The 9,751-nt window shown below is 41.3% G+C and overlaps 2 protein-coding genes across 2 annotated transcripts; one reads left to right on the top strand and one right to left on the bottom strand.

Annotated features, from left to right (window-relative positions):
* The first annotated feature begins 1,738 nt into the window (after positions 1 to 1,738).
* Positions 1,739 to 4,907, top strand: LOC116000236 (receptor-like cytosolic serine/threonine-protein kinase RBK1). The gene is made up of 7 exons (XM_031240271.1): positions 1,739 to 2,180; positions 3,310 to 3,567; positions 3,651 to 3,805; positions 3,906 to 3,985; positions 4,061 to 4,196; positions 4,305 to 4,454; positions 4,554 to 4,907. The coding sequence occupies exons 1-7, from the start codon at positions 1,817 to 1,819 to the stop codon at positions 4,710 to 4,712; spliced, it is 1,302 nt and encodes a 433-aa protein (XP_031096131.1). The 5' UTR covers positions 1,739 to 1,816; the 3' UTR covers positions 4,713 to 4,907.
* A 456-nt stretch (positions 4,908 to 5,363) lies between these two features.
* LOC116000235 (AP2-like ethylene-responsive transcription factor AIL6) lies at positions 5,364 to 9,426 on the bottom strand. The gene is made up of 9 exons (XM_031240270.1): positions 9,011 to 9,426; positions 8,049 to 8,583; positions 7,841 to 7,923; positions 6,665 to 6,673; positions 6,503 to 6,591; positions 6,330 to 6,403; positions 6,191 to 6,241; positions 6,040 to 6,116; positions 5,364 to 5,958 (listed from the first exon to the last, which is right to left on the bottom strand). The coding sequence occupies exons 1-9, from the start codon at positions 9,189 to 9,191 to the stop codon at positions 5,507 to 5,509; spliced, it is 1,551 nt and encodes a 516-aa protein (XP_031096130.1). The 5' UTR covers positions 9,192 to 9,426; the 3' UTR covers positions 5,364 to 5,506.
* Between the last annotated feature and the right edge of the window lie 325 nt (positions 9,427 to 9,751).

Genomic DNA, 9,751 nt, shown 5'->3' with positions numbered 1-9,751 from the left:
GTAACTTAACCAGGGCAAACATCATAATTTAAGTGAAGTCATATGTCACTCAAGGACAATGCTTAAAAGAGACATGTAGTGACTCTCATATATGGGAAGTCATGAAATTGAGTCTCAGTGGAGGCGTTATTGACTCTTTGTGCTTCAACAGATTGAGAAAGTATAGATGAACAGATACTACACTGTAATAGAATCAGTAGCACCAAAAAAAAAAAGGAGGGACACGATTGATAAATAATTAAAGTGGTTGAAGGGAAACACAATGCCTAATCCTAACATATAAATATCCTATCATAAAGTCATGCATGCAAGGGGATCACAATATTGAAACTAGAGGTCATTATCAAGTTGTGGTGATGAATATTGGTATCATTTGGCCGGAGATTAAGGCAATATTAGGCCAACAACAAAGAAATGCATTTATTATCGTCAATTTCAATAATCTCAATTTCAACTTTGGAATCCACAACAGTTTATAATCAATTAAGCACTAAATAATTTATTAACAATCACTATATTGTGGCTGAATATATATATAATCTGAATAATAATCCGCAAGAAAAAAAATAGTTTTAGTCGTCCAACAATATAATGCATTGGGTCTTATCCGACATGCTCTTTACTCATTGGGTTCTCCGAAGCTCCATTGATGTACTAAAAAGATGAGTGGTTACTGGTGACCTCTGTTGACATTTTCCTGACTCCTAGAGATTGGTTCCTAACTTTTGACCAAGGGGATTACAAATCAAAGAGGTTGCACCCTAATTTTGAGAATTTTCATCGTTGTTGTTCTGAAGAGTTGTTGAAAAAACGTTAATCATAGAATATATCTACACTGCCCCATGGTTATAAATTAATAAATGTTTGTACACTAAAAATAAATTTGTATAAATTTAATAGTTCATAAGCAGGATGTTCATATATTACAGGTAAATTAAATTGATTATTACATATGTTATGTTAAAAAGGAATAAAATTAAACCTTAATTATATGCTTCTAAAGTTTATTCATGTGTAATAACTTACAAATTATATAGAAAAGATAAATCGTCCTAAGAAAACTTTGCATGACGATCTTGATCGAGAGTTCACCAATTTAGCCACCCATTTTAGTTGGGACGGATTATATGCAGATTAGCCTTACAATATCAGAATATGAGTGGTATATGCTTAAGAAAAATATAGAACTGATTAGTTTATTCACTATCTACCTCCTCCAACGCTCTTAGATAGAAATTATGAAGGCAGACAACTCAACTAGTCACATGATCTTTGTTTATGATTTACTCTCCACAAACTATCGGACCAGAGTATGGGTGAGTCAAAGTATAGCATCTAGCCCTCTATTCGTCATGATTTATCCTCCGCATACTATCAAGGTAGGGGGTGTAGGCAATTCCATCTTTGTCGCACAGAATTCTGAAGGCTTAGAATTAGTTTACCATAAGTCGGAAATATACATAAAACTCCATAATATTATAATTTTTTTGTTGTTACCCAAAATACCCTTTGCAGAACTAAGATATTACTTGGTTAGTTTGGTTGGTTTGGTTATTGACTCGTGGTTCGTTTCATTTTGAGTGCGTTAGTTGCGCCAAAAATCACGTCATTAGCGGTCAACGGCCAAGATTCTTTTAAAGCAACTTGCTTTGATTTTGGCACGTTGATTATTCCACAGTTATAATCTCTCGACATTCTAAATATAAATCATTCCCTCCGAGGTTGTATTATGTCCGATATTCTTCAGTATCAGAGCGCCCAAATGTGAATCTCCAAAGCTGAATCTTTTCGTCGTTTTCCCGCCAAGCCATTAACGATGAATGCAGAGGAAGCCGAAGCTCGAGAAAATGGAGAAAAGTACGAGAAAGAGGCAAAGATTTCATCGCCGAGGGGAGTCTTGGAGAGCCGCCAGTTATCGGTTTCTTCCGATTTCGGTAGCGGAAGTTTCGGGTCGGAGGAGGAAACCGGCGCCGGCGGCCTGAGAGGGCATAACTGGAACTGGAAAAACTGGTTTGAGCAGATGAAGAAGAAGAAGAAGAGCGGGAAAAAGAAGGCGTTGGGTAGAATTCGTAGTTCTGAGGAAACAATACTCGATTCTTGTGATCTTTCAATCCCAAAACCTTCTTGGAGAAGCTTCACCCTTGAGGAGCTAGCTCAGGCAACTGATAATTTTAGCCCTGGTAACCATTATTGATTATCTATTCTTTAATTTCTCCATTTTTTAATGTTAAGATTTTCTTGAAAGATGAGATTTTTCTGGGGTTTTTTCTATGGTGGTGTATTGTATTGTCTGCCATGACAAAAGTACAGACTTTTTTGTAGTTTAGACCTTTAAGATCACATTTACTTTTGATGGTGGAGCATTAACCACCTTAGCAAAGCAGTCAAATGCGGCGCTGCAAAACTTTGACTCCGATGATGTTTTTTAGTTTCAACCACATTAAACATAAAAGTAGTTGAAGGGGACCCACACAGACATTTCAGTTGGTACTCGAGTGATAGATTGATTCAAAGGCTTAGGATTGAATCATCGGACACCAAGCATTGGTGTTCTCACATGAGAAGTCGTTAGGGCTACACTATTTACCTCTCTATAATCCTGTCGAATCGAAGTGTGGAAGTACTGTTATTTTGTGGTGGGCTCCGCGTAGACTCCAAGCAGAGTCTTACATTTACCCATCTATAATCCTATTAGGCTTGAGTGTAGGGCTAGGGTCTTTGCCTTTTGAGGCCAAAAGTAGTTGAAGCCTAAGGGTAGAGTTTTGGGGTAGCTTCCATTTTTGCCCATAAAAGAAGTCCATATTTTAACAAGTCAAAGTCCCTTACTTCATTCTAATTAGGTGAGTTAGTTTGGATAGTTTCAACCATATTCTATTCCTTAAATAAAGTTAATTATGTAAGATGTATAAAAAATTATTATTTTTGTTCACATGTCATTAAAAAAACAAGTATTTTTACCCTTCAAAACCATACCTTTGAAGTCAATTTAGCAGTTACTATCATTTCCTGTCATCCTATTATTGCAGATGGGCTTCAATAATAGGTTGCCTGTAATTTTTGTATACTTAGAATTAGAAAAGTCCATGTGGTGGGGTGGGTGGCTAAAGCCTAAAGGGGATTATTTGACATCAAATTTGTTGTTTTTGGAGAATTTAATGTTTAATGAATTGACCAGCACAGATTGAATGATCTGCTGGGGAGAGTTGGAAAGAGTAACATCAGATGAACTTGCACGAAGAGTCGAAGACTTTGATTGACTTAAGTATCGCAGTTTAGTTTGTGCTGAGCGTGTATACAACGTTTTTGTAGATAAGTTGATTGGACAAGGGGGTCATGCAGAGGTGTACAAGGGCTGCTTGGCGGATGGCGAGGTTGTTGCAGTGAAAAGGATAACGAAAAAGGACAAGAACGATGATGACAGAGTTGGGGATTTCTTGTCTGAGCTGGGCATCATCGCCCATATCAATCACCCGAACGCTGTAAAGTTAATTGGCTTCAGTGCTGATGGCGGCTTGCACCTCGTTCTCCAATACCTTCCTCATGGCAGCCTCGCTTCTGTCTTGCACGGTGATGGATTTACTCGTTTTGATCCTTTCTGATACTTTAAGGATACGTTGCATCATTTGACAAACAGAAAATTTGCGTTGCAGGTTCAGAAGAGAGTTTGGAGTGGAGGATAAGGTTTAAAGTTGCTGTCGGGGTAGCAGAAGGTTTGCAGTACCTTCACTGGGATTGCCAGAAGCGCATAATCCACAGAGACATTACTGCCTCAAACATATTACTAACCGAGCATTATGAACCCCAGGTTTTAAAATTTAAATTAGTTCTGTTTATGAAACCAGACTGACTTTATCAGGTCGTTAAGAATACATACAAAGCTCGTTTTGTTGTGTGTTGTGATGCAGATATCGGATTTTGGATTGGCGAAATGGCTCCCAGAGAAATGGTCTCGCCATGTAGTTTCGCCCATAGAAGGCACTTTCGGGTATGGGGACGAATGCCAAATTTCATAAACCATCATCCTTTGTTATCCGTTTTCTTAACTTTGCTTGGCTCTCAGATATTTGGCACCCGAATACTTTATGCACGGGGTTGTTGATGAGAAGACTGATGTCTTTGCCTTCGGGGTGCTGCTGCTGGAGCTCATTACTGGGCGTCGTGCTGTTGATTCATCTAGACAAAGCCTCGTTATTTGGGTATGTAAGCATCGGCATATAAGTATCATAGAAAACGCGGGGGAGTTTTCTGATCTGGTTTGGTTTAGACCTAGAACCATGATGGATTATGATGTTTTTTTGCTTTAGGCGAAACCACTGCTGGAGAAAAACAACACGAAAGAGTTAGCAGATCCTCGTCTTGGAGATGCCTATGATGTTCCTGAAATGAAACGCGCCATGTTCACAGCCTCAACGTGCATTCATTGCCTCCCTAAATTGCGGCCGAGCATGAAGAGGGTAAGCCTACCATACATGTTCCTAAAAACCTCCCCTAACCCCAAAACCGAAAAGAACCTTAAAGATGTTCCTAAAAGCCTCTGCTGCTAAACTTTGCAGGTTGTTCAGCTCCTGAAAGGCGAGAGCGAGGCTGTGGATCTGAAACACAAGTCGACAGAAGGGCGAGCGCTGCTCCTGGGCTCCTTCGACTTGGAAGACTACACCTCCACAACGTACCTCAGAGACCTAAATCGCCATATGCAGCTCGTTATGGAGTGATTATAATTTCTAAGTCCCAGTCTTGCTGGTTTTTCTCTTCATTTAGCTCAGATGTATATATATATTAGCTCTAAATTGAGTATGGCACTGTTGCAGGCTTGCTGCTAATCATATGCTCTGTAAGAACACATATTTTGCAGCCCAAAATGGTGCAGTAAAAGGAGAAATGCTCATACTGCATTTCGGTTTTGCATACCATTCTGTATCCCTTCTCTATTCCATTCCTTTCTCGGTTCTAAAAACCAAACATGTTGAGGCTTGTAACATGAAAACAGATTGAAATGAACATAAAGATTAAAGAACATATGAATAACAGAAAGCAGACATTTTATGCCAGAAAACATGAACCTTAAATCTGTATTACATATAATATGTTCTGTCATTCTGGTGAGTTTTTTTTCTGCTGCAAAATAAACGGGGGAGGAACTCGAGAAGATGGGAAAATAGGGAAACGAAAAACAAAAACTTTCCACAACGAGTTCCCCCCATGCCTGTGAAGCTCTCACAAGCATCTACTACTAGAGCTGAAGAGAAGGTACTTACAAAGGTTCCAGCTTTTCTACCTAGAAAACTAAAGCTTTTCATCCTTAAATAAAACCTTTTACTTCTAAGCCAACCCGGGTTTAAGGCTACTATGCTTATGTTTTTTTTTTTTTTTTTTTCTTCGGGTCAGATGAGCGGTCAGTTTACTTAAATATTGGTTCAATAAACAAGAGAGAGAGGTCCTATACTAGCAGAACATAGCTGCTAAAGATGCCAAGTCGCGAGCTAGCTTGGCTAGGCTCGTTTTCATGTTAATAGGATGGGTGAGACCAGACGAAGAACTCAGTTGGGGTGGTCTGAAACGGGATGTTGGAGATGTCGCCAGAGAGGTCAGAGCCACCAGCATTGCCACCGGAGTGGAGGTGGTGGAAGAGGGTCGGGTGGTGGTACAGTGAAGCAGAGGAGTCGAACGAGACGCCACAGGGAATGGCAGAGACAGGCGGGATTGCCCCGAAATTGATGCTGCTGCTGTTGCTGTTGCTGCTGCCTTGGCTCGGGTGGCTGCTGCTGCCACTGAGAGCGGGGGAGGTCTGCTCGGGCTCCAGAGAGAGCTTAAGGCGCTTTGCTGCCCCGCCAATGGGAAGGGCGTTCCTCAGAATGGTATCAACGTCGTATCTGCTCATCTCGAAGTTAGTCACTGCACTCATTCCCCTGAACTTTATTGCAGCAACATCATACGCCTCTGCAGCTTCCTCCTCGGTTGCTGCCACCATAAAAAACACCAACATTTCAACCTCGAACCTCGTCTCCATCTACTTATAATAGCGAGAAAATATAAACTTACCAAATGTTCCGAGGTACAGGTCTTTGTTCCCAGCAACACGACCAATTCTTGCTTGCCAACGCCCTTGCTGGTGGTGCCTGGAAAAGTAATGATCTTTCGTTAGTAAAACACGCCCGAATAGAATTTAGGAATCATAGAGAATAGCTCGAACCTTGTCACACCACGGTAAATCGATGCTCCTCTCGAGAAACCACTGCTTTTCCTGATACACACAACAAACCATATTAACTGCAAGATATGAAACATTTCCTCGAGTTTATTCCTACTATGACTAGGCTAAGAAATCGAACCTTCTAAGAGAGGCAATGAATTCCTGCTTAGTCATGTTCTTCATATCCTCCAGTTCATTGTTATAGTTCGAAATCTGAAACACAAAAACAGCATTTCACCATTCATGTCAGCTCCTTTTCTGATACGAAATACATCAGACGAGGAATAATGATGCTAAGAATAATGTTTTTACCGGGAAGTTGGTGGTGGCTGTAGCACCCCAGTACTTCAGAGCAGCCAAATCATACGCCCTCGCAGCCTTATCCTCCTTGTCATAACCGCCTATACATTCATAAAACCGCCATTAGTACTTGCAAAATCATATAACTTCTGTAAACTACAGAACGAAACTTACCCAAATACACTGAAATATCGAAATTTGAATAGCAGCAGCAGCAGCAGCAGAGGCGAAAACGCCATCCAATTTTGTGCAAAATAAGGCAAAACAACCATTAGAAACAGCAAATAAAACACGCAACTAAAGCGAGATGGCTACTTATGTTGCACAAAGCAACGAAACGTAAACATGTTACATATGCCAGGTTCGTTTTAGTAACAACAGCCTTACTACCAATTATAGCAACCGGGCCCGTAACTTTTCCCCAACCTGGAACCCCCTGGACAAGTTAAAATTTTTAGAGCCATGTTTATTATCTCAGCTGTGGTCCATACATCTTTTTAGCTGTCATATTTTAAGGTTTGGAGTTAAAACCTTGGCCACACAGATAACAATAACACAAGACAAAAAACAACCTTAGTCATGTTAGTTCAATTTCTTGTGTTTTTAGGCTATCCCAATTCCCACACTAATTAAAGCAATCTTTCCCTTTCTTAAGGCTACAGCAGCAAAACACATTCTTGAAAGTGGCACACAACAAAAAAGTGGACTTTGGTCAAACCTAATGAGAACCCATGGCCCCCCTTGAGGTTTTAAAGGGAAAAAATTAAAAAAAATAAAGTAAAAGTTGAAGAAAAAGCAATCTGAAATCTGTGATAGACACAGATGAGTTCAGAGACTGAGTGAGATAAGTGTACTGTGTATTTAGATGCTGCTGCTAAAGAACTTTTGGACAAATCTAACACTCTCTCATTTTCTTGATGATGGAATCAGAAGAGTTGCAGAAGACAACAAAACTGAGATGTCCCAGAAACCATGAAGGGAATTGGCGGCCCATCTGGACAAAGAAAAGGAACTAACATAGCCCCCCTTAGCTTCTAGACTCTAGACCATAGAGTAGGATCAGAGAATGGTAGCTCTCAAGATTAGTAACAATGGCAGAAAAATAAAGAAGACAAGATTTATATAGTTCGGTTCACCTGACAAAAAAACAATTAAACAAAATTACCCAAAATAGATGCCATTGATGGAAGGAAGTACCATCATTCATTCAATCAATCACCATAAAATTAAAGGGTGATTTGAAAGCTGTCAAAAATGGTCATCAATCTCTGATAGGATATGAATCCATTGATATATATATACATATATATGAGCCAAAAGTTAAAGGGGGCTGTGAATGAAAGACTGTACCTTGACGCCCTTTTCTGGCTTGACCCTCTCGTCTACAGCTGTTATCCCATAGATGCGCTTCGTACCTTCCTGTCCAGCGGTGTCTGCAGCCATGGAAACCCACTTTTTATGCTTACTGTTCATGCTCATTTTGGGTCAAGAATCTTTGAATCTTGCACGTAAAAGTGGGGAAAAGATGATAAAGATTTGATCTTTGGGTTGTGGGTACCTTGTAACGCCTCGGTAGATTGAGGTTCGTTGGCCGAAGGTGTCCGGGGTTTTCTTGGCGGTGTCGGAGTCGCCGGAAACAATGGCGGGTTCGGCCGTCTGGGGGTTGACGGCGAGAGAGAGAGCGCCGGTGGGGCATTGGGAGTAGGGGAGGGCGGTCACTGAGGCGATGGAATTGCCGGTGAAGTCGGCGGCGGCGGCGATGGGCTGAGTCCGGGGGACGGCGGCGGAGTCGTCGACGTCGGAGCCGCCGGAGTTTGTGGTGAACGCCTGAATTCCGGGTATGGCCTGCAGATTTTCCCGGTTGTTAAAGTACGCCGCCGTGGCGGCGGCGGCGGAGACGTGGGTGAGTGACGAGTCTTGAGTCTCCGTCCGGCTGTTGGAGTAGCGAGCCAACGCCGCCGCCACCGTGTCGCCGCCGAGGAAATCCTCCAGCTGCTTCTGCTGCGGCTGCGGCGGCGGAGGGAGGTGGTGGATTTGAGCCTCCACATTCCCATCCTCCCCATACATCATCTGAGCTTTCCCGTTCGTCCAACCTGCCGGAAAATCAAGAAAACCCAACTTATGAGCTCTTAAGCCGCCGGAAAATCAAGAAAATAATCACAGAACAATCATATCACACTAGATTCGAAATCCAATCCCGGATTATATAACCCACAACAAAATCAAAACAAATTAACTATATTAAGCCAAACAACCCAACGAAGATTACACCAAAAAACCTCAGAAATATATCCCAAAACAACCTTCCATTCCATTCCATCTCCCTTGTCGTCTTCCCACTTTCCCATACCCAACAAAAAAAAAAAAAAAACATTTTTTTGAGGATTCTGAGACCAAAAACGTTTGACTGAGAACCACAACCATTCCCACACACTAAAACACACATGTATACGTCCCATGACTGCTATGATAAGAACTAAAAAAAAAAAAACGGAAAAGAGTGATCGTTAGTTACTATACCGTTGCCGCCATAGATATGATCAGCAAAGTAATAATGGGGCGAATCGGAAGCGGCAAACGGCGCGTTAATTTTAACGGCGCCGGGCTCATGACGGAGCTGCGAAGACGCCGGCGACGCCGACGAACTCAGCATTCCCATGGAGGAAAGCGAGAACGACAGCCAGTTGTTCGCCGGAGCCATTTCTGATCACAAACAAAAAACAACAACAAACGAAAAAAACAAAAAAAAAAAAAAAAAACACACACAAACTTTGTACTGACAAAGACAAGACTAATTTAAGCTACACCATTTTCACAGATCAAAGCCATGCAAGCAAGACTGTTATCAAGACTCAATCTTTCTGGTTTCCCAGAGAAGAACAGGCAAAAGAGAGCAAAGGGTATGGAGAAGAAGAGGAGAGAAAGTGTGGGCTTAAGGCTTTGGTGTGAATAGAGAATGGAGAAAAAGGGGAAGCAAGTGGAGGATTATAACGGGGAGAAAAGAGCGGTTTTTGGTGCCATTCGGCGTCAAACTAGACCATGTTTCACTGCCCTTAATTATCATTAAAAAGGGAAACAAAAATGTTTTGTTTTTTTAAATATCTCCGAAAAAGGATAATAAAAAAATTGAGAGATTACAGTAATAAAAGGGTAGGAGGGGAGCAGTGACTTTTGGGACTGGCCGCAGAGGAGAAGAAAATTTGTCTGAAACAACGCCGCGGAGAATCCGGGCTGGTGGACAATTTTTATTTTTTATTTTTT

This window comes from Ipomoea triloba, chromosome 12 (assembly GCF_003576645.1).
Source record: "Ipomoea triloba cultivar NCNSP0323 chromosome 12, ASM357664v1".
NCBI lineage: Eukaryota > Viridiplantae > Streptophyta > Magnoliopsida > Solanales > Convolvulaceae > Ipomoea > Ipomoea triloba.
Note: the sequence above shows the minus strand (reverse complement) of the source record. Positions and strands in the feature narration are given on the sequence as shown.

Excerpts from the sequence above, each read along its gene's own strand:
- LOC116000236 (XM_031240271.1), top strand. The coding sequence starts at position 1,817 with ATGAATGCAGAGGAAGCCGAAGCTCGAGAAAATGGAGAAAAGTACGAG. Across the intron at positions 3,568-3,650 it reads CCTCGCTTCTGTCTTGCACG|GTTCAGAAGAGAGTTTGGAG; the intron begins GTGATGGATTTA and ends TTTGCGTTGCAG. Across the intron at positions 4,197-4,304 it reads GACAAAGCCTCGTTATTTGG|GCGAAACCACTGCTGGAGAA; the intron begins GTATGTAAGCAT and ends TTTTTGCTTTAG.
- LOC116000235 (XM_031240270.1), bottom strand. The coding sequence starts at position 9,191 with ATGGCTCCGGCGAACAACTGGCTGTCGTTCTCGCTTTCCTCCATGGGA. Across the intron at positions 7,924-8,048 it reads ATCTACCGAGGCGTTACAAG|ACACCGCTGGACAGGAAGGT; the intron begins GTACCCACAACC and ends CCATGGCTGCAG. Across the intron at positions 6,117-6,190 it reads ATTTACCGTGGTGTGACAAG|GCACCACCAGCAAGGGCGTT; the intron begins GTTCGAGCTATT and ends TTACTTTTCCAG.